The sequence below is a fragment of the Styela clava genome, chromosome 6, assembly GCF_964204865.1.
Source record: "Styela clava chromosome 6, kaStyClav1.hap1.2, whole genome shotgun sequence".
NCBI classification, from domain to species: domain Eukaryota; kingdom Metazoa; phylum Chordata; class Ascidiacea; order Stolidobranchia; family Styelidae; genus Styela; species Styela clava.
Window position 1 is genome coordinate 1858385 of NC_135255.1, and position 24991 is coordinate 1883375.

At 33.5% G+C, this 24991-nt stretch overlaps 1 protein-coding gene across 4 annotated transcripts; it reads left to right on the top strand.

The window, feature by feature from the left end:
* The first annotated feature begins 644 nt into the window (after nt 1-644).
* LOC120331951 (cold shock domain-containing protein E1-like) lies at nt 645-23611 on the top strand. 4 transcript variants are annotated; one of them, XM_078113966.1, is made up of 27 exons: nt 645-899; nt 1982-2112; nt 4731-4857; nt 5445-5533; nt 7393-7491; nt 8133-8394; nt 8662-8924; nt 9390-9422; nt 11537-11637; nt 12243-12369; nt 12605-12691; nt 13198-13335; nt 14177-14371; nt 14949-15056; nt 15521-15687; nt 15895-16011; nt 16210-16363; nt 16888-17137; nt 17655-17818; nt 18616-18796; nt 19011-19097; nt 19413-19487; nt 19922-20001; nt 20195-20290; nt 20499-20646; nt 20990-21132; nt 21343-23611. In XM_078113966.1, the coding sequence occupies exons 3-27, from the start codon at nt 4749-4751 to the stop codon at nt 21397-21399; spliced, it is 3330 nt and encodes a 1109-aa protein (XP_077970092.1). In that variant the 5' UTR covers nt 645-899; nt 1982-2112; nt 4731-4748; the 3' UTR covers nt 21400-23611. The 4 variants fall into 4 exon arrangements, with proteins under 4 accessions (XP_077970092.1, XP_077970091.1, XP_039255069.2 ...); XM_078113965.1 differs by having other exon boundaries at nt 646-899; nt 13198-13347; XM_039399135.2 differs by lacking the exon at nt 9390-9422 and having other exon boundaries at nt 646-899; nt 13198-13347.
* The last annotated feature ends 1380 nt before the right edge of the window (nt 23612-24991 follow it).

A 24991-nucleotide genomic window follows, 5' to 3' on the forward strand; every position in this document is an offset into this window, starting at 1 on the left:
TTTTTTATATTTGTTTATGTGTGCATAAATTGTTTTCTTGGTTTGACAAAATGAAATAAACTCTCTCTCTCTCAACGCAAAAGCGAGCAGTTGAGTACATCTGATATTCATCCGACCACTGGGGATCCACCTACAGCTGACTAACTTGACTGTTACGTCGTGCAGAAGTCTGCGTTCATTGGCCCATGATACCGGAAAAGCAGAGAAAATAGGACAGATGGTAACACATATTTATTGCAGTAAAAGCGTCTTTTCTGTAAAACGTGCAACTTTTGGAAGTGGGAACAAGGCAATATTTGTTACTAAATTTCTAAGGAACATTTTAAAATCATTTTCAGGTAGTTACCTGATGTGCGCTACGAAACTGAAAGATAAATGGCCTCGGCTCGCGGCCTAATACTGAAGTCGAAGAATCAACATAGATATTACCGAAAGTCTTTTTGGTTGTTTTTGTGATTCTAAGATGATTGAAAATATAGGCCGGCCTATTTGTAGTGTTTTTTTTCAGCCATTAACCTCCGTACTTTTCAACACTATTATGTAATAAAGAAAACAATAACTCATCAGTTGTGTCGTCATTAGGCGTAAAGTCAATTGTTACATCATAGGAGTAAAGTTTTGAATGACCTGATATTACCGTAGTCTAAATTTTTGGGTTGTCAATGTCGAATGCATTTTACGATTTTGTAAACAATATTTATAAGATGAAGAAATTCCTTTCAAGTTACCTCTCGCCATAAATATTGCAACGCAGAGTCGCCATCCAGCGTTGCAATCGTCCGACATTTTCTCCTTACGTTACGTACCTGCTGGGAAGAAAGAGAGATCGGCCTGGGCAGCGTCGGGATTGGCGTGGGGAAATTGGGTCTCGGGATAATTTAATTGACGTCTAAATAAAGGTGAGCACTAATTTACGTGTAGGTTTACGATATAGAAGTTTTAACGTTAGTCCACAATAGTAATGGTTTGTTAAACTTTGTCCCTCTTGTATTAAACCTGAAACAAAGTGCTGTGGTCAAGTGGGGATTACAAGATTAGGATTAACACGTGAAAAAATTGTTACCGTATGCTACGCCTACTACATGTACTAGAAGTACATCAGGTACCGTACGAAACTACATGAGACCCCTGTAGTCTGAGTGTCCATTTGCTGAGTTGTGTGTCTGACTCAACTGTATGAATTGTTAATGTTCTTGAAACATGTAAGATTCTGTAACATGGAATCTAAGTTCTGAAGGTACGGTACCGCTGTACCGGTACCGTACAGAGCTAAAATGTCAGAATGTTGGAGTTTGAAAGGGACTACAGGTTATGTCTGCATGTAGTTTCGTACCTACAGACCTAACACAGTAACATACTTCTAGTGGGCGTAGCATAACATTTTTTTCACATGTCAATCCTAACCCCCACCTTATTACGCCATCCAAAAATTACGTCACTACGACGTCACAGTGCAGCAGTGAGGTAATGGAGCCTTTCATACTATTGAACTATACCGGTACGAACTGCCATCCAAGATGCGCAGACGACCACCCGAAATCGAACTGCTGTTTCTCTCGTTTTCTCGACGCTATGATCCCAATAGGAGAGAGATCGATGAAGTTATTCAGTTCTTTATCGTCATCGCTGATGCCATTTCGGACGATCGGACGTATATTTGGCAAGTACTATGATGGGATTGTGATGTCGTAATGACATAATTTTTGGATGGCGTAGTCGAATGGGGGTTAGGATTGACATATCAAAAAATTGTTATGCTACGCCTATTAAAAGTACGTTAGGTACGAAACTACACGAGACCCATGGACCACTTCCAGACTTCACTGCCACTGCTGACCCTACCACTTGGCATAGTCTGGTATTGCTGTAGTGAGAATCATTGAAATTTTGAAATGTGGCCCATACAGGCCATAAATTGTTTGTGTTTTGTTTAAATTGAACTAGTTCAATCTTTTCACCACAATCTGACAATTCTCTGCAGATTTTTTTCAACTAATACAACATATGGAAATTTACAAGAACTAACAAGCAAGTTGCAGCAGAAGAATTTACCAGCAAACTAACATTACATTCAACATTTTTACATTTTGATTGTGTTGGCAATTTTTTAAGGTATGTCAAGTATGCTAAAAGCAGTCTATACATGTTATCCACATCCTGTGTCAATTTTTATTCATTCTACTCATAGCTTGCCCATCCTGAAAATTATCTTGCTCATTTGACTTAGATTCAATACCATGTTGAAGGATCATACACAGACAACTGCTGAAATTTTTATTATCTCAGGTGGTCTGGTTCCACTGTTGGCCTCAGCTTCTTCCTCAAATTTCTAGATATAAACCAGTGAAATTATCGAAGGATACTACAAATCATTGCTTCACTAACTTAATATTAGACATCCACTTAAATATTTTGTTGGTAAATCACAAAGTTTTGACATTCAGCAGCAATCTAGCATGGCACACCTATTTATAAAAATTGCCTATGAGCTAAAAAAGACAATATGAATAGGGTTCTGCTTGACTAACCAGAATTCCTGACCATGCAATGTTTTCTTTACAGTTTCATCCTCAATTTTGAAATCTGAGCATCTGTCTGCGAACGCTCCTATTTCTTTGTGTAGTGTCAATACATTCTGTTTTCGCTCTTGAAAAATATGTTGTGTCAGTGTTATCTTTTATTGGTGTACTGCACATAAGTGTACTAAACAATACGGATTGATTAGTAATCTAGTTTTGTTTACCATATAACATTGCCTTATACAACCCAGCATATAAAAGGCTTTGTTAGCATTACCATTATAACATACCAGTTTGTATACGCTGTCATAATGTTTCTTTCTTCAAACTCATTGGATTCACTAATGGATGAAAGATCATCTTTTGTGGTGAACTAACTGTTGGTACTTTTTGTAACGAGATATTTATAACATCCATATTATGTACCATAAGTACGTATGTGGATTAGATTGTCATGATCTAATAGCATGTATGGATGGATAGTTCTTGAAACAATGATAAAATTTTATGCGATAGGAGTTCATAGAGCCGAATATGCTATAAAATCTTTTAGTCATGTCATGTTCAAATTAGAAATATAGACATTATACAGTGATGATCTAGATTATCAATCAACTATTTAATATTTTTCAAGGGCGCAGCCAGGACCTTTCCGACGGAGGGATTATGGTGAAACTAAAACATTTCACCAAAAGTACAATTCACGACGACGTAATGCGTTTAATAAACTAAAATATATGGTCATTCACGGATCACGGCGAAATTCCACACCACAGTTACGTATAGCCCCCCTCTCTTTGCCTGGCGGTGTTTGGTGAATATTTTGCAGTCCTGTTTCAAACATTGGCCATTAATCCGTAGTCAGTGGGTACCCACATTTAGAAATAAAACATTTGAAATTGCGAAAATTAATTTTAGAGAGAGCTATAACTTGCAGATGTCAGTAGTATCATAATGGTTTATATGTACAAAAAAACTCTCGTATGTAGCGCTGATCAAATGCACGAAATGTGAAACTGTTACATGGAATTTATAGTTACCGGTAATTGAGTTGATTTTCTGTTGCCATTCAATGATTATTTAATTGCGCCGTGATTAGTGGCGGGTGATCTTATTTTTTGAATTGAGTTATTCGATTGTTTTTAACGAACATCGAATAATGAGTATTGTCATTTTGAACAACATTAAATGAAATGTCGGCCGCCGAAACGATCGTCGTGAAAATAAATATATTGTTTTTTTTGGGATTTTACCAGAAGACTGAAAACTCCGTGACAATGAGGCATGTTTATCTCATAATTTTGTCATAATCGTCGGCAAAATTAGTTTCATGTCTGTTTCATGGAGCGAAAGGAAAATACGCCTTCCGGAATTGCAATCAACAATTACAAATTCTTCTTTATCATTATCAGCGCCGAATAAAAAGATAACTTATCGTGAAGACAAAAAAAGTACGGCGGTGTTAATTGCGTTACAGTGATAACGCACAGAATAGTATTGTCTTGACCGCGAAACCCTGATGCAGGATCGTAAAGCGACGCTTTTGTTTTTTTGTAGATGAAATTTCATATCAAAAATTTTTCTCAAACGGGGGGTTACGACTCATCTGAACCCATGTTGTGTTTAAATATAAATACATAGAATAGAATGATGTCTATATGTTGAAATATAGTCTTTAAGATATCTATAAATGAGATCGCTGTATAACTCTCGCTGCTTCAACGAAATTTTTGCATTGGTACAATGAGCATTAGTTTTTATGCTGATAATGTACCAAATAATAATAATAAACTTTGACATTGAGAATATGAAAAACAATAAGTAGCAACACACATACTTCATACTCCATACTTCTAAACATTACACTCTAAATTTGGCTGGATCATAGTGTTCTGACATTCTAAATTATGTTATTGTGATAAATATATCTGCAAAGTTTAATTTTCCCTGAATGCTGTCAAAGATAATATTTGTTCAGAATTTTTATTACATTTTCATGTAAAGTCATCTTTAAAAAATATTTATTTTAACAATAATAATCTTGTTGCAGTCTTTTTGTTTTGAACTTTTTTAATACAGATTTGATTTGCTGTCACTCATCATAATGAGGATTATATATCTAAAATTATGTTTCTTCAAAACTCAATTATCTGATAATTTTGTTAAAAATATGAACATTGAAAATTATTTTGAAATGAATTATTTTTACAGACATTTCCAAAGCCTCCAATGATGTGGATGAACACGAACCAACCCTCACCCATCACACCACTCGGAAGATGGCCAGATGGACAATTTCCCAATAATCAATCAGTCCGATCAAATTTTGGAAGTTCAGGTTTCACTTATTTGAATTGCATTTACCAAAGTTACATAAGATAAAGTTATTCTGTGCTTTGATAATCATGATTCTTACATAAAATATGAACTTAGTGACATTCTATAAATCAAACAAACTCTGTACTGGTAGTCAAACCTGTACAAGCGTAGCCAGTAACATACTGTAGGTTACTTTTGCCGTTCACTGATAATATTGAAAGACAGCGTCAAAGACGGTGGATTCCAAACTCCAAACAAAATTTCAATTTTTCTTAAATTAGAAATTTGAACCTCAGGTGTCGCTGCTCGATAACCAGCTTTGGTTCCCCGCGATTTCCCTTCTCCAGTAAAAATGTGTAGTGTACTTATCATTTTCTCGTAATTTGTGCTCGATTGTTGTTGATTTTACTGGTTGAGAAAAAATTGACTTGACTTGAAACCAATGTCTCTGTATCGATACGATAGCTGTGACAAACTGAAAAACTTGGATCATTCTGTTTTGTAGCTTTGTATTTCAAACTGAATTTTTCTTGTTGGGAAGAAATCATAGGAAGTCTCAATGATACAAATGAATGAACAATTAAACCATTCACAAATCTATTTTAGCCGGAAGTATTGCTCTAACTACACAGCAGAAGGCTTTGATCACAGGAGGAATCAATAGCAGAAATGAAATAAAAGAAAAACAACTTCAGGTTTTTTATAATAACCAAGTTTTATACTTATTTGACATAGAAAGCTTTATCAGCAAATGCCTACAGGTTTATTCGAGATTCAATAATTGCTATGAATAATTTATTTTGGGTTAATCAGTGTTACCCCTGTGAATTTATGTAGGAGGAAAAAACGATTTCCTGTTTTGAGGTAGGGTTCAATTACTAATGAAATAACTAAAAATTTGGTCTCTGGTTAATTTTGTTGCATTTTTCACAACTCAAATTCTTCATCATCGTCATACTCAAATCCAAGGCGGATCAAAAGTTTACGCAGAAGGAAGAAAATTTATTGGCAAATCTGCGTCTTGTGGCAGACTTGAATCTTTATTAAATATATCATTAAATTATTAATGGTATTATAATATGACTAATTTATATATGGCATATTGATTGTGGGCCAAATGCTCTCAGTATCACAAGATATTTTGGCAAGTATTATTATATGAAATTTTGGTGAAAACTGAAAACGAGTCCATTCTTCAAAGGTTATTTCGGTAGATCATTTTTTTCCAAGTCAATCATGACCAATTTCCTGAAAAATTATACATTGTTTAGCTTTTTAACTTCTTGCAATCTATGCAAACGTTCAACATATTGTTGACTATGGAGCAAATTTTTTGAGCTGTAGAACCTACAAGACTTGCAATAAAACCTATCCATGTAAAAAAAATGAACGCATAAAAGAAAAAAGGGATATTTTAACACAATAATGGGACCTCCTGAAGTATGCGCACCAAGATGGCGCAAAACCTGAACTCAGGTTAAGTACCAGGTTAGGGTTCAGGTTAGGTTTCATTGTTGACTATACTATGAAAATATTGTGTACTTTGAAATATTTTACGATATACAGAGAAATTGCATTTGATAGGTAATTTTATGTTGGTTTATAACAATGCAAATATTTACAAAATGGGTTTAATTTATAGTCAAAACTATATATGTACATATTTTTGTGCTTTGATTTTCATAAGCGGTTTACATATCATTTTCTTCGTTTTCATTGTTTGGTATGAAAACTATTTGTTAAAAAATCATTCCATTGATGACTCTTTAGTCTTTGCTATTTAATACTTTCAATGTTTATATTTTCGTAATCTGAGCCATTTGATTTTGGTCATGGACTTTCGCTTTGTGGTCAAAATGGTTAGAAGAAATGGTCTAAACTAGGTTAGAAAAAAAAATATTCTTTATATGCGAAGGTAAGAAAAATAAAAAATTGGTGTCCACGCACGGTGATCAGCGATCATGCTCATTTTCCATCTCCAATCTTACTTTAAGTCGCGTGCAAAGTATGGACTAGCAGTGAACTTCGTATCAAATGTCGTTTATTGCCTATGCTCTTAGCCAATATGTGTATTCCATAATTTGTTTTTGGTTTGTCACATGACAATATTATGAGTGATTGATTATCAAAAGGATATTTTATGAATATGAGGCGTAACACTTGAATTCGGGAATCAAATTAAAGTAGTGATCGACATCATTGGTCTTTTTCTGTTCATGTTATTATTCTTAATCAGTAACAGTTCATTACCAAATGTGAAACAATATCTGGGCACAATGCTGTTGCATAAATCATGAGCCCATATCATATCCTAGATATATAATGCATCTGTGGGATACATATACAGTGTTTTTATATTAGTCCCAACTCCCAATATAATACATTATAATTATATTGTAAAAAATTAATTGAAAAATAAAATTTGATGTGTGTCTATAAAATGGTTAAGATTGCAAGATTAAGTATAAAAACACATCAAATTTTACTTTTTTCATAAAAAACATCCATTTTAATTTTTTTTACTAATTCTTAGCTATTTTTCAATAACTTCCAGCCATCCCATCGCACACTGTCAAGAACAATAAGTTGTGGAGTATTTCCATCATCGAGTGGATTGAGACCTTCTGCTCTTAATCAACATCGAGCCCTGCAGGTTTGTCATCAAACCTTATAGGCAATCGCTTTTCTTTCCCACCAAATAAAAAAAATTAAATATTTTGAATTTGTTTACTTATGGTTTTAGTGCCATTGCAACAACTTTGTTGTGTCCATGCTGGCATCTTTCCATAGGATAGGATAGGATTTACATATTTATCCCGGGGGAGAGGAAAGCCGATAAGACGGCTTATCCATATGGCGAACCACGGCCTCTCGTCCGGTTACCATTCCAAGTCGGGTATGGGATTAGTTATATTGTTTGTTTTCGGAAGCATGGACTTGGTGGTGGAGGAAGCCGTAACCGACCAGCGGTTACGTGAACCACCCAACGACGGCGAGGAGTCCAGCAATCCTCTCGCACATAACCATCCCTGCATGGGATTCGAACCTGCGAACCCACGCAGAGTAATTAGAGGTGCGGTGGCGAGCGTATTCCTAACGCTTAGCCCGTTGAGCCACACCGCCGCGCCATAGTTTGAACTTTTTCAGGAATATCTAAAATACATGCGCAAAAGTAAATCATGCTGATGAAGTATCAGCTCTGAGCTTCACTAAATTATCAACAACTACTAAAACGTATCAAGTAATTATTGAGACTGTAGACATACAAGAAGAACATACTTTCGTTTTATGCAGCGATCAACGAGTTATGACAGCAATCATCGAATGAACCAAACAATGCCGGCCTTGGGGTCTCGTCCCTCTGGTCTGTCTCCTACGACTAGCCCTTCTCCTGCAGGACTTAGTACATCCACCAATGGATATAGGAGCCGAGAAACTGGTGTCATAGAAAAGCTTCTGCTCTCTTATGGATTCATTCGATGTGCAGATAGAGAGGGACGTCTTTTCTTCCACTACAGCCAGTTCCATGGAGAAGCACATAATTTGAATATCAATGGTAAAACTACTTTTTATGCACATGCGCAAAAAAGTTATTAACTAAATAGAAACGTGAAATATGTAATATAGGAGTAAGTGGCGCAGTGAGGAAATTCACATACTATGATTTGCCACCACCCCTCTGGCTATGGAAGTGTGTAATACATCTTCAAAAAATTTATAAATTTTTTAAATTTTTGAAGAAATTTTACTATGATTTTTTTAAATTTGTTCATCCTTTTTTATACAAATTATTATTTATTGTTAGTTTATTGTTTGCTTTCAGATGAGGTTGAATTTGACGTTTCTATGGATACTAGAACTGGCAAACCAGTTGCTGTACAGGTCGTCAAATTGAAGAAAGGAACTGTTGTTTTTGAAGTCTACAGCGAAGAAAGAATTCTCGGCGAAGTTGCGAACGCAGCAGCACAAGGAGGGCAATGTCCACAATCGCCAATGTCACCCACTGTAAATGGTTTCAAACCTGGAGAAAAGGGTGAAACTACCCCCGGAGGAAAATATGGAAGCTTGTGCTATGACAGAATGGGGGTGAGTCATTATAAAGGAACATGCTTTAATAAAACTCCCGACATAATAGAGGGTTAAATTTAAATTAAATAATATTAATGAAAAAAAGTGTTTGTGAAAAGTGATTTCTAATCATTTATCTCATTAATAGTAGCTTACTTGACCAAATCAAATTCTATGTCTCAGAAACCAGCATTTAAAAAAAGTAACGATTCATATTGCTTGGTGTTAATGATGATTCATCCCCGCTTGTTAGGGATGTTCAGCTTTGGATTTTTATAGCTTTTGTCCTGATTTTGAGTTCACTGAGTTCATTCGCTTTCAGCAAAGTAATGATAATGTGTTAATTGTCATTGTGAACATCATTGACAATAATTAAGTTTTATTATTACTCCTTATTATAAGTACCAATATTCAATCAACTCGTGCTATCCTAATCTTTGCATGGCCCTAACTTAAATTCTAATTATGAAATTACCAAAACAGCAAAAGTTAAATGGAAAACATGGACAGATTAAAGTAAGGATCTTAAAGCATGATTTACTATTTTTGGCTGGTTTTTATTTTTAACTTGATTATACTTTATTTCAGTGGTTCTCAAACCTATTTCTACCTTCACCCCTTTACATCACTTTATACATCATCTTTGTCCCGGCAATTAAAAAAAAATATTATGTTACAAACATTTTTTTTGCAAACCCATTTATTTAAACAAGTGGACTAATCATAGATCATGGGGTTTTTCAATGGGACATACGAAGCTTGCGGTATTCTAAGACAATTTAGTTACAGTCTTATTAAATCATCTCGTTTGTTTGATGGAGAGGTGATTTCTTTGTTTTGATAGGAATTTCTGCCATATAAGATGTTGGAAATGAAATAATACATGGTTCTATTCTGTCAAGAATGAGTGGATATTTGCCTGGTGACTTTCGCCAAAATATATCATATTTATAATTCTGACATTGGGAATGTGCTACCCCAATCCCTTCTCCAGGTTTTTGCCACCTATTGTGTCTCTTTTGCCCCTAGGAGGCAATACTGGCCACTTTGAGAATCACTACTCTAATTGATGTCTTCTCTGCATTTGAACTTTTTAACATTTCTGAGTTTAAATTATATTGTTTGGCCTGTACTGTACCTATATATATTACAATAATCGCCAGAAAAAATTGAAACATTGGATTCCTAATTCAATAGTTTAATATTTTATAATCAGATATATTCCAAATTCATTGAATATTCGAATCTATTCAGAATCAGTTATACATAATGACCCAAAGAATTAGGTCATTTGGGAGAGAGTATAACTAATGAAATACTTCTGTTTCTAGATTACTGAAACTTTTGGGTACAATCATACACAAAGTTCAAGTGTTCAATAGTTTATTTTCGTGAAAGTTATTAGGAATTTTATGGGTTTTGTTGTCACTCTGTATTCTTTCATTCTCTTAGATTTAGGAATTATTTAAAGTGAGGATAGTTTGATTTGTAAAATTGTAATTTCGAACCAATGAGACTTTCATTTATTTTTTGAAATATGTAAAAATGAGATCTAATAAAATCTTTGTTTATCTCGACTTTCTTGCATCAGATTCAGAAGTATTATTTAAGAATATATTTTAAATAATGTATTATTTTGTGTCATTCATCATTGATTGCAAACCATTGCCCAAAACCATGGGTAGCTTACCCTGAGTAGGTTGGGTGGTGAGGAGAATGAATAATTATATTCTACAGCATATTAATTTAAAATGTGTATTGGGCGTGTTGGTTTTTTGTTTATTTGAATTAAACTCTCTCTACGTCACTATGAAGCACCGTCTTTATTTTATTAAAAATTTACTATGTTTATTAAACATCAAGTCAATAATACAATCGAGTTAATAAAAAAATCTGTCAGGTCTACTATTTGGAAAATTTTGAAGCGAAACACCCTATTATATTTGATTCTTTTCTTTTGTTTTGATTAATTTTCGCAGAAATATTCAAAGATGGAATGTCTCCATTTCAATATTTTGGAATGATTTTTTGCTTTTTATCTCAATTTTCAACTCTTTAAATTGATCCATTTTCAACAGAAGTTTTACTGAATTTGACATAAATCATGATTGTCTCAAAACATGTTTGCTTCATATGTGACATCTTCCTAATTCTTGATAAATTTATTTGAATGGCAATTATTTTTGTTCTAATTAAAATAAAATTATAAATTACCGTATTTGTAACAATATATGAATACTTAACTCAATTACAAGGCTAGAATCTAAATGAATTAAGTTGCAAATATATTATATCTGAAACAAACAAGTACATTATCGACAACTCAGTAACCCAGTGTAATCCATATGCTACACTGGGTACAGCTCTTTAATTATCTATTTTTAAGTATAACATAGTTAGCCATCAGATAATAATTTTTTATCAAATTATATAGGCTAGTGAACAAGGTTAATTTTTCATGTAAACCATACAGGCTCAACATATAATTATTCAGATTTATTTAACCACAAAGATGATTAGGGAGACAAACTGCAATGTCATCATCTTTCTCCGTAAAATTTAATTTTACTAATTATAGCTGATGGTCCTAATTAATTTTTTTATTAAGTTTGGGTAATTTTGTGTTGCAGGAAGTGTTTTTTCTGCCCTACTCTGTGAATGATTTGACAAACAAAAATCTCCAACTTCAACCTGGGGACAAAGTTTCCTTTTATATTGCTACTGAAAAAAGGTATAAAAACGATGATAATTGTGTTCATAAGTAAGAATTAACACTTTCGTTAGATCTATTTTATTTTCTGATTGTAGTCTGATAGTGAATATGTAATTTGTGAGAAAGTGTTTTTGAAAAAATGCTATTTATATAAGATTTCCGTAATATTTGTTTTTCATTTTGTGCTGTTACTTAGATAGGTATCAATGAAAATACAAACGATTATATAATAATAATGATGATACTTTTTGCTATATTAAAAGTGTAATCCACCAAATTGATTGGAAATACAAACGTTTACAAAAAAATTTTCAAACCCCCTAGCTCTGAGTCTGCCATATAGAAGTAGCCTTATTTTAATTTGATAGGTCTATGTTGATCTGTCATAGAAATCACCACACATTTCATAAATGATTATTTCACTCCGATCATGGCATATGTCATTGTATTAATAACACTGAATGAAATTTTCTTTTGCTTGGAACATGACTTTATTCAATATCAATCCTCTTTGTATGGTTATAATTCAAATTTTTCATTATGTTACAATCTTGAATTAGATGTACCGGTAAATGAATTTTACCTGTGATTTTGAATATTGAAAAAAATTTATATATTTTTAGAACTGGAATACTTCGAGCACGTAAAATCACACTAGTTGAGAGAGCTCCCCCTAAAAGATTTATCGGCATTGTTACTGCAATGAAGGAATCATTCGGCTTTATCGAGAGGGCAGATCTTGTGAAGGAGGTGATTTTATTTTTTGTGTAGTTAATGATAGATAGTAATCCCCGAAGTACTCAAAATGAAATTTTCTTGTTTATAAAATATATTTGTTTTCATTTTGTAATTGAATAATTTCAATGTTCTTTCAATCCGCACACTTTTTTATTTGACCGTCGTTCTGTTGTTACTCTTTTATATGTGCTATGGCTATATGTCCTTGCAATATGTTATAAATTAGCTAAAACATTCACTTTTTTAGATATTTTTCCACTACAGTGAAGTTAGTAACAATGTACCGGATCTTCATGTTGGTGATCATGTTGAATATTGTGTGCAGGACAGAAATGTGAGTATCATAAACACCAGATCTATGGTGTTTTAGGTATAAGTATAAGAAATGCCAAATTTTCTGCTGTAATAAAAACATCATAATATGATAGTCATTGTTTGATAATTTACATGGGTTCTTTTAATTTTCCGAAAACCAGGGCCATAAAGTCCTAACGGGGATGGTGGTAATATACCAAAAAGCCTTGTTGGCTATGGCGCTGGGGCCCAGGTCCAAGATGAAAATTGATATTTCAAACCAACTCTCCCGTCCTGCCGAAAACACCCACTTCTGGTATAGTCAGTGATACCAAACTTCCAATCAAAAGTATTGATTCGAATTTCCATACCTCTCGAAGCATCTTGTGATATTATTTTTGAAGTTTTCTGTGAAAAATACCAAATATAGCTGAGGTATTGTTAATTCAATATTGGTTGTGATTTCTTAGTCTTCTGAATAGTTCTGTTATATTAATAAATCTCTTTTCATTTGTCTATCGGCTGATCAATATCCCAATTGTTTAGGGGAAAGAGGTTGCAACAAACATTCGGCTTCTTCCACCTGGATCCGTTCAACTTGAAGAAATATCGAGCGAAATATTTGTTGGAATCGTTGAAAGACCTCTCCCACCCAAAGCTCCCAACAAATTGCCGCACAATCAGGTTTCAATAAATGTTAGAAATTTATTGCTTTGTTTTATCTTATCTATTTTTGATCGGTTTTAACCTCATGTAAGAGGTGTCCAAAATGAATGAAATCTATTTATAATCATCTGTAGTTATGCTCTTGTAGTTGAGCAACAGACTGCTGGACCAATACAGTTTTGCCAAATTTGAAAAATATTTGATTTTGCACGTATGAAAATATTTTTTTAAAATGTATTCGGAATAGTATTTCATTCAGCTATAGCAATCATAAATTTCTTACTTGGCTTGTTTATAATATTGCATTTCAACTATCAATTATGAAGTTTTTTCACTTAGACGATATCTCTTGTTTAACAATTCCAATATTTTACCTATGACCTGTGGTCAATTCACAAACTCCAATTGAAAATCTGGAATAAATAACAAATTCAAAACAAAATAATATTTGCATTAATCTATTTGGTTAATTTTGGTTGAGTACCAATATTTTTATTTTTTTTACGGTTGGACTGTAATGTGTTTGGACAGTGTACCTATGGATTGTTTTACAAATATGTTGGGTTTGTTGTCATTGTGAAAAACAGGGTTTCTTCACAACTTCATAATTTTCAGGATTGATGATGGAAGAAGCTGCTAAAAGGCTATTACCCTAATTTTATCAAATTTTTTACGAGACCTATGGGCCCCAGTACTTCAATCCAGATTTTGCCAGTTTTCACATGCACATCTTCAAATGACATCAAGCGCATTTTTATCAACATATTATGTCTATAATTTTGCTGACATTGCTGTGACCATACTAGTCATTCAACTTTTCAGTCATATATTTAGCATTTTTTCATTGTTTTTAATGTAGATGAGTAATGCTGGTGGTGACGCAACCACAATGGCAAAAGCTAATGGAAATCTTGGTCTTCAACCACAACAACCTACTGTTACACTTGCTGGAATAATCCAATACACATCACCACTTGGGGAATCAAGAAAAATTCGATTTGGTGAAAAAGATAGAGCTGCTAACTGTGTGTACACTCTTTGCAAGGGGGATAAGGTCATTTTCTTTTTTTAACAAATCATTTGGCTGTTACTGTAGTCATTTACAAGCTAGTGTTTATCTCTTTCTTCAAATCTAATTTTTTTTAACAAAAGCATTGGTAGCAGGCCCATCCATAGCCATAAAGTATCATAATTTAAGTGTGTATTCAACTTATGAAACTGATAGTTGATTTTATCATCATGGTGAAAATTACTGTGCATAGCAATAGCATATGCCAAATACTTAAATCCAAATATGACTTTCTACACTTTTCTTACACTTGCGGTATTGGTAGTCTGGTGAAAAAGGAAATTGGAACTTTTTGTACAGTCATAAATCGGTACAATATCAACACATATCTAGTAAGAGGTGTTTATATATTTTTCTCCAGATGTCATAGAGCATCTTAAAATCATGAGAAGAGTTTCAATGTCTCTTGATCACTAAATGTCCTCATAAACGAATTCTGAGGCAAATAGGAACAGCCTTTTGATTGTGTGAACCACTTTTGTCCAGTTAAGCATCAACAAGTTGTGTCAACAGAACAATCATAATTTCGACTTATATGTGATGTTTTTCACTCTAAATTCAGGTTTCATTTTTGACTGTGACTGATAAAAGAAATGGACAACAACGTGCGGCAGGCGTCAATTTGTTGTTGAAAGAAACCTTGGAGATGAGTGGAGAGAAAAGAGAGATGGTGAATAGGATATTTCATTTTACTAACACTTTCATGATGGCTTTTTTAATGATGCCCATTACACGTTTTGCTTGAAGGTCTTACAAGGCCTACTAGATAAGGATGTACTACTTTTAAAAATATCAGAATTCAGAATCTTTCTAGTTCAGCATTATCTACCCAATTTATTACAAACTGGGGCAGTTGTAGTGATAGGATTTAGACCTATGATATGTAATCTGTGATGCCCGCACAGAGAAATCCAATGCTTAGGCTCAAGACCTTCTTAATACATTTAAAACCATAATGTTCAGAAATGAAGGCCATTCATTTTGATTTTTATAATCCTTTCCAAATATTACTTTGGGTTGATAGCTGGACCAACTTCAAATATTAATCAATAAACTATGCCATTATCGCACTGTTTGGATAAGATTCTGTCAATACAATAATAGGAATAACCATGATCATGTATGTTATGACAGGGTATTGTTGCTGCTGTAAAAGAAGGTTTTGGTTTCATCAAATGTCTGGAGAGAGATTCACGTTTGTTTTTTCATTGTTGTGAATTGCTCGATCCTAATCATTGCGTAAGAATGTCTGATGAAGTGGCATTCACAGTCCTAAATGATCCTGTTGCTGAGAAACACAGGTCTGTATGATGATGGAAAGTCAAGTTTTTCTTTATCCTGTAAAATATATGTAGAATCATTAATTCTTCTATGAATTCTTATACTTATGGATTGATTTAAAAATCATTTTTGCTCAGGTTGTGAGTGCTACAACACTCGCTTATTTGAACTTTTAACATCTGGATAAAAGTGATATGTTATTCATATGCATGTTACATACTTTTCAGATTACACGCTACAAGAATCACTGTACTTCCTAAAGGAACAGTTATATTTCACACAATGTCTGAGAAAACATATACTGGAGTTATTGATTCTATGCCTGGCACTCCAATGAGCATCGGGTAAATTTGTTTACTCATCGTTTTTGAATGTGGGTCCTATGGATCATTTATTTTTTTCTTTTCAATTTCCAATTTATAATATTTAAAGACTTATTAATAGGTATTCGTCTCATGAATAATGCTTTGATTAACCATTCTCCTCCTTACCAAATCAGTATTATTGTAAAATTTAGATTTAATAATTTTTCATTTTATCAGATCTGACTGTCTTATCAGTCCTGCACTTGGACCTAATCCTGGTTTTATCAGTTATGAAGATGATTCATCTCCTGGATCTACTGTTCAGATTCCTTTTTTGATGAAAGATTTTGCAGAATGGACTGAAGCTTCCACAATTGCTATCGGAAGCATGGTACTGTGTTCTATTGGTTCCACTTTATCAATCAACGAGAGGATGTTTGTTTTCTGATAGAGTTAACGATTCCAATATTGTTTAAACTGCCCATTGTGGCTTCAATTTGGAAAATTTTTAATCTTACATTGGCGCGGTGGTGTGGCCCATTGTGTTAAGCGGTAGGAATATGCTCGCCTCCGCACCTCTGATTACTCTGTGTGAGTTCGCAGGTTCGAATCCCACACGGGGATAGTTATGTGCAAGAGGGATCGCTGGACTCCTCGCCGCCATATGGTGCTTCATGTAACCGCTGGTCAGTTACGGCTTCCTCCACCATGCTTTCGAAAACAAATAATACCTAACTAATCTCATACCCAACATGGACTGCTAACCGGATGAAAGGCTGTTGTTCGCCATATGGTTAAACCATCTTATCTCTCCCCCAGGATAAATATGTAAATCCTATTCTATCCCTACATCATTTTCGATAGTACGAATTAAAATTTCAATTACACTTTTCTAATGACCAAGTATTTTTTTAGGTTCAGTTCAACATTTGTACCTTGAAACGTACTGGTGCAAAGAACGCCGTCGAAATCAGATTGATGGGATCTCCTCGACCTCTAGAAAAAGCCACCACTGATATGATAAGAGATATTGTTAGCGGATTGTCTTCACTTGATACATCACTGCCTCACACAAATGCTAATACTTCTCCTCCTGCCTCTACAACCACACCTCGTACTCCAATCATGTCTTCACCAATGAAAATGGTGCCGTTGATTGAAGATGGTACGTTTCAGACTATTCGATTCAATGAGAATAATTTTATATATGATATATATGTAATGTTATTGTGCATAACTGTCATTTGAATTATTTGAAATTTTTTTATAGCTCCAAAAGTGTGTGTACCAATATGGAGTTAACTAATTTTGTTCACCTACTTTACATCAAGTTGTGTAAAGAGATGGAAGCATATGGGCAGGGGATATATTCACTTGGCTAACACAGACGGTCCCCGCACTCGTAATGGAACTAAAATAATGAAAATTAGAATAAAATCATAGCCTATCCTTAACCTGGTACTTACACTACGGGAGTACCAATTTTTTAAGTTAAAGTAGTTATTCGGGAATCATGGCTTATGGGTGAAAATTTGATTTAATAAAATGTTCTATCTTCGTTTGTTACAATGATATTAATTAGGATTTTTTGTAACTGGTCATTTTTTACATGATTTTCTTCTCCTATGAAGCACAATAGTTATTTAATTGAGAATAATAAGATATATCACTGTCATTTCCAGTTTCACTTGTGGCTCCTGCCTTCAATCTGGGCCCAACTCCACCAAGAAAATCGAAATCGAGTGCCATGGTTTCTAATTCTCCAACTGATTGTCCTTCCAGTGCAATGTCACCGTCTCATGATATTAATACTTCGTCTTCTAGAAATGCCTTGTCATCTTCAAACGTGAGTTATTATAGCGTTAGCGTATCTTTGCTAGTTGTCATCAAGAGTGGCAGTGGGCACTAGGGAGTAGGGATAGAGTCATAATGAGGTCCAATTCATAATTGAAGTTTTATGTATTTAATGTGTAAAATATTTTCATTCTGGTATCAAACTTGAGATTTATTGTTCGCATTGGTCAAACCAAATTTTGTTCATATTAAAACAAGATTGGTTCAACTTCCATGAACCAAGCCTTTTAAAATAAGAAATATTATCTGACACGATATTATGTAAACTAATGAAATTAGATTCTACTGAATATTCCACATTGTTTTGTTTATTTTTATCTATTATGCAGTAATTTATTGACGACTATTGAATTGACAGTATTAAATAACAAAATTTAACAGGACATGGGACTAGCTAAGTCCAGTAGACGGTATGAGGCAGTAAGTTGGAAGGTTCTCAAAATATATTATAAAATTATATATGAATCTCATATACTAGTGAATCTAACCTGGCATGAAATGGAATCAAAATTCTGAATTCCCTGGAGTCAGTCAAAACTTTAAATTTTCAATAGAGATGAAAAAAGTCAAAACTTTACAGAAACTCAGAAAGCACGGAATTTACTATACATTCGCAAAAGTCTATTAAAGAAAGCTTGCATGCTGCAAAGTTTATATTATCAAAATTTTATTTTCTCAAGAGTCGGCAGCTGGAGCCAAAATTTGTTCAGTTGTTTTTGTCTGAATTTGTTGCTTGTAGCCTAGTAGGTAACCTCGGCAATATGTTATATATCCACTTCTATTCTACAGAATCTGGCTGATGATAAATCCAAAAAAGTTCTCGGATGGATAAGTACTTTGAAAGAAACTTTCGGATTCATTGAAACTGCAGATCACGGTTCAGAAATATTTTTTCACTTCAGCGAGTTACAAGATTCCCCTGAAAAGTTCAATGTCAACACACCAGTTGTTTACATAAAGGGAGTAAAAGGTAGAAAATGAAATTTACTTTTGTTCAGTAGTCAAATGGATGGAATTTTCTTCATTTCAATGTGTCAGTTATTTTGTTACAGTCGAATGATTTGTAAGATATATGCCATCTTTTTATTCTAAAATTCTGGATTCATTTTTGGCTTCACTTACTATTTATTGCCTTCTCATCTGTGGCCATTTTTGAACTAATACATATAAATTCAACATTACAGAGGATAAACCATGTGCAATGAATGTAACTATTGCCAATGAAAAAGAAGATTTATTTCATGAAGTCATCGATCCTACTATATACAACGGTATGAAGGATGTTTTTAAAGATTTATTTGAATATTTATTTTAACAATGGTTTCTATTCGATGATTTTAGTCTGGTCTTGAATAAATTTGTGCACACCATTCTAGTGATGTAGTAAATCAGATTAGTAGGTATTTACTTGTTTCTCCCGAAGCAAGCTGCTTATTTTATAACTTTTCATAACCTTGATTCAGATTTTGATTTTGTTACATCTGGCTTAATTGTGTCGTATTTCGAATGTTTGGTTGTTGATAATTTTTCAATTTAATCATTATAATAGGTGATAACTTAAAATATTCATCAATTTGTTTTCCTAGGTATAGTGATGAAACCTTTGAAATCCGGAAGTTCAGTGCAACCCGCATATCAAGGAATTATCGAATATGATTCAGGTACATATTTTGTTCACATACTGTACTACACCAAGGTACAGTTATTATTTTTGACAACAAATTATTTCTCAGTTTCAGCGCTTGTAGTTACAATTCTCTTTTTTGTTACATATGAAACTTAATAGGTGGCATTTCTTGTGCACGTTGAATTATGTTTTTTTCCCTAAACTATAGAATTTTTGCTCCCAACAAGGCTCTGAACAAGCAGCCACTGATAGGTAAGGTGCTACTTCATTTTGGGAGGATGAGAATCTTACCAGTTCGACATTACTTGTGAATGGTAATAGTGAATAATGCATGGGCACTAGAAAAATTTAATCAAAAATTTGTTAAACAACATAACATTTGTATATACCAATGTATTTCTGAAATAGTCAAGTTTTGTTTGCAGTAGACATGATCTAATCTGATATTTTCTATGTTTTATGAAACAGAACAACAAATCAAGTACAGTCCTCTGAGCTTGAGTGATCGTCGAGATTTCATCCAAGCTAGTGATAAAGTCACATTTCAGGTTGGACTATCGAAATATTATGAAAACTTAATTTTTGAAATTGGCATGAATAGTAGTAATTCATTCATGTGCATGACTATTAATGACTTTTTCAACATCCACATCAGAATAGAATTACAAACTATTGTTTGAGTTGTTGTTTATTTATATCTGTGTGCTCATTTCAAATATTTTTCTTTAATATGTCATTCAGATTTGCTCCAATACTTCAAATAATCAAGTTCGTGCTGTTAATGTTAGTGTGAAGAGAGAAACTATACAAGCTACTGTGGAAAGTGTGAAAGGCGAAGTATGATTTAATTTTCTTAAAGTGCCTTTACATCAACAATACCTGATAAACAAAATAGATGTTTCTATATCAACCAAGCCCAAACAATGTTGATCCATAATCATTATTTGTTGTGCAGAATTTTTTTCAAGCATGAACTACGTATGGCACAATTCTCATACGAAAATTTTTTGTCAAAGTGCATAATTACCTTCATTTTTGTCTTTAGTATGGATTCATCAACTACGAAGTGAAGAATACGGATTCAGCGTCATCTGGCAAACTTTTCTTCCATATGTCAGAAGTCAGAGAAGGAGCTGATGAAATAACGACAGGCACTCTCGTGGAATTTTCTGTCATATTTAACCAAAGAACAGGTATTTAAGAAGTTATTACTATGCCACGAATTGATATGATTTTTATGTGGCACTTGTATATAAGTTGATTTATAGAACAATGTTCCATTAATAAGAGACTAGTTGCATTGGAAAAACGCTTTATTTTTGGCATGGTTTTTCATCTTCATTATTTGAATTTGGTTGTTGAGAATTATAACATGGTTTGGCAATGTACAATTGTATTTGCTTCATACTAATCAACTTTAAAAAAAACGTCTTTTTTTTATCATGTGTTATTTGCATGAAACATTCTTGAAGATATTTATTTGTATGCCAAACAGGAAAATGTTATAATGTTTCTTATATATGAATTTTTAATCAGGAAAACACTCTGCCTCTGGAGTGAGGTGTCTGGAATCAAAACGCCAGCGACCAGAACGTTTACGTTTAAGAAGTTCCTGTTGCGAACCAATCGGGCCAGTAGTTACTGTCATTCGACAGCCGAGAGGACCAAATGGAGATAAGGTACATTATTATTAAATTACTTATTATCCTGTTATAAAATCTTGCTTTGGGTATTATTTAATATTATAAGGTTTGAGACACTCACCCATCTACAGATTATTAAACTTTATGCGTACTATAATTAATACAGATTATTATGGGGCTTAGGAAAAAATCGATACTTGTTAAATGTCGGCACATACAATAAACTATTTATCATGTATATTCCAGGGATTCTCATTGAAGAGGAATGTATCCAGTGATGGTGAAGCATCTAGTGTAGCATGATGATGGCAACTCAAACCAGGTGGAATTGACTTTTGCAGGGAAGTTGCAGTCTCGTCTATCTTCAGTTTTTTTTTTGTTGCATGCCGTGCCATATGATTTATATTCATCAATTCACACAAACAAAAAAATTGCATTTGTATATATTATTATTTTTTGCTGACTGCTTTTTTCCCCAGAATGTAGAGAATACTGTGCTGAATATCTTGCGTCCTATAATCGTTATTAATTTTTGTTACTTTATCACATATGTTTTGTTTGTTTATGTGTACGTTGGATTCCTCTTTTATTATATCTTTAGCTCTGCAGGCATACGCTGTCACTATGCTCCATTTGCATGAGAAGCTGCTCTTACACGTTACTCCTAAATTTGATATTAGCCAGTTGTTTTGCAAAACTGATCCTGACGTTCTGATGCAATTTATCTATCACCGAATTTGCAGCGTCTAGTGTTTTCGACTTAAAATGCTTCGTTTGTATCACCATATGAAAATGGAATAATCTCTAATGTCCTGCTTGCATTGTATATAGTTTGTCACAAGCTTACCATTCATTGGTGGTTATTTTGCTGTAGTGTTTCATTTGGAAAGTATCTGATAAATAAAATGAAGTTACTGTTTGAAGTTAAATTCATGAAATATATGGTTCTTACGCTTTACTTTGAAAAATTCTTGTCGCCGAGAAAGGAAAGTTTATTAAAAAATGAAATGATTTTGAATCAGCAGGATTGCCTCAGGGAATCATTTTAAATATTCGTAAACTCACCCGTTATGTTCGATAAAGAGATGCATTGATTCCTTGATGAAACTAACTCAATCTTAATGAATTAGAGCTCAGTAATGCTGGCTTGTATTGTAGTTTCTTTTCTTCTATTTAGTTTGACTTTATTTTTTGCACCAAATGGAGTTAACGTGACTCCATTCTTAATAATGCAGTTTTTTTTGTTTTGAGGTGGCAAGTATCTATACTGAAATTTAGAATTCTGTATTATACTTTTCTTTTTTCATCGTGAGTCTTCGTTGGTAGGTTTTTAGACAATCCAAGAATTTTGCAGAAACGAGAATTTTGCTCACAATGTGAAGAAAGAATGCGTGAAAAATGCTTGTTTTGTTTTCAAAGAGTGTTAGCTGCATTTATCATCATTATTGTAATTCTAATGATGGGTGATTTAAATCTGGAAGATTTTGTACAATATAAAAAATTTGAGTAGGTAAAGCTTACTCTGTTTGTATGGATTGCTCAGCAAATATTCTCCTAACTCTGCATTTTCATCCTTGGAAATAGAATAGAAACCTATGCTTGGATGTCTTGAAATTAGCATGTTATTGGGAAACTTCTTTTATTAAAATTTGAAACAAAAAATTTTTTTCAATGTGTTTTTACATAATGATCTAGCTTTAGTAGCCTGTGTTAGACCATAAACAAACATGATAGGCTGAATAGCTCTTCGGGATAATTTTTTCCTTCTATTGAAATATAATATTGTTTCCTTGAATGATGTCACACAATGAATGGCTAAAACGTGCTGGGGGCTTTTGGAGTGAGGATATAATCCATGAATTGTTCCATATAATGAACAACCTATGGATGTTTAGTTTGTGAGAATTACATCTCAATTTGGAATGATATTGGTACATATTTGTCTCCTGCCTCTGTTGGTGCTATTTTCTTAGTGATTTATTATATTTTAGTAAATTTTGATGTTTGAATTCAGGCTACAATGGAAATGTACATGCAACTTGTCTTTTAATTGTAATATCTTAATTTGTTTTACAAGCGAACACAATCCTCATGTTTAATTTAAATTTTCGAACCAACATTGAGAGAGTAAGGTTACTTATATGATCATATGTAAATCTTCCACTGTTCAATGTGTTCCTTATTCTATGTGAAGTTCACTAAACTAAGGCCTTTCCCTGACCAATCATATGAATGAAGCAATCTTCTATGTACATTGACATTGAGTCAAAAAAATGCTTTAATGGATTGTCCCTAAATATTTTTTGTGATTTTTTTCAGCACTGGGATATTATTTCAAATAATTTTCTTAAAATAAAAATGACAAATTTAGTTATATTCTAAATTCAAGGGACATCTCTAGTCGACTGCAAGATATTCTCATCTATATTTTTTTTTCACTCAATTACCTGTTGTTACGTTGGTTGAATGCAAATATTATATCTTTTGTTCAAATATTATTTACTTGCTACCTTGAGTTCGTTTTGTGTATTATTTGCATATTAATATTTGTTAGTTCATATCATCTGTACCTGCTTGCTTATACTGCTGTATCTTCAGTGCGCGTCCCACAGAAACCTTTCGCTCTTTGGAACCAGACTGCTTTTCTGGAGAACATTTCATATCAATAATGAAGGTCAGGTCATTCAAATGAATTGTATTCTTCAAAGCATACTTTTCTGTATTCATTTAGATTAAGGTGTTCTCAATTTTCCTTTGTGATACATGATGTAAATTCTTTCATCTGTTTCATTCATAATACCATAATTTTGAGTACTAGTTGAGTTCTCAAAGATTCAGCATGTTTTAGGACATGCATGATGATTTAGCAAATATTATTTTTTCCTGTTAATGTGTGAGCTATACAAGCATATCCAGTAGCTTCTGTACTGAATGTTTAACCATTGGAAATATGAAAGTTGCTCAGAATTGGTGTCTTTCCTCCATATCGATTTCATTATTCATTGGTGGACTACTGTCATTTGATTTTTGAAAGCAGCATTACATTTCTCGAAAAAATATGTAGTCTTTTTTCTTGTGGGTGGCTAGGTGGTTATATAGATATTCGAGTGATTGCGATCTTCTCTTCATGAGGTAGTAATGATACTATGGTTAGATACGCAATGCCATAACTAAGGAAAAAAGTTGCCCCTAGAAAAAAACTTTAAAATAATATTAAATGGGAAAACATTTTGGAGGTGTTGACAATGCTAACTGCCTTCCTGGTTGAGCTGAACAAATAAGTACAAATAGCGGTATTCCCGTAGTATGTGTACCGGTTTAGGCTGTAGTTTTATTCCGATTTTCTGTCTTTTAGTTGTATTACGAGTTGGGGGACTGTCTCGGTTAGCCTAGTGAATATCCCCCTTCCCATAGATTTCACTCCCTTTACACAACTTGATGGTTGAGTAGGCGAACAAAATTAGTTACCTCCATATTGGTACACCTACTTTTGGAGCGCCCAAATAGCTACCAGGTAGGGTACTGTAATAGTGAGATGATGGCATCAAGGAAATTTATGGTATGGCGAACAACATGCTCTTCCAGACAAATATAAACTGAGTATATTTGCTCAAGGTCAACGAATTTTTCCCCATCATTATGTTCTGGATAGATTAGATATAATCAGTGATGGGATTCAATTTTTTTGTCAGCCGGTTCCATCATACAAATGTCATATTTTCAGGCGGTTCTGTTACAAAAAGTAATGTAATGCTAACCGTTCGCTGATCTCATAAAATTCCGTGAGACGGTTCTATAGAACCGGTGCAAACCGGCTGAATCCCACTATTGGATATAATCAACGATTGCAGGATAGTGGATTATTTTTATTCGACTATTGTGAATCTCTAACAAC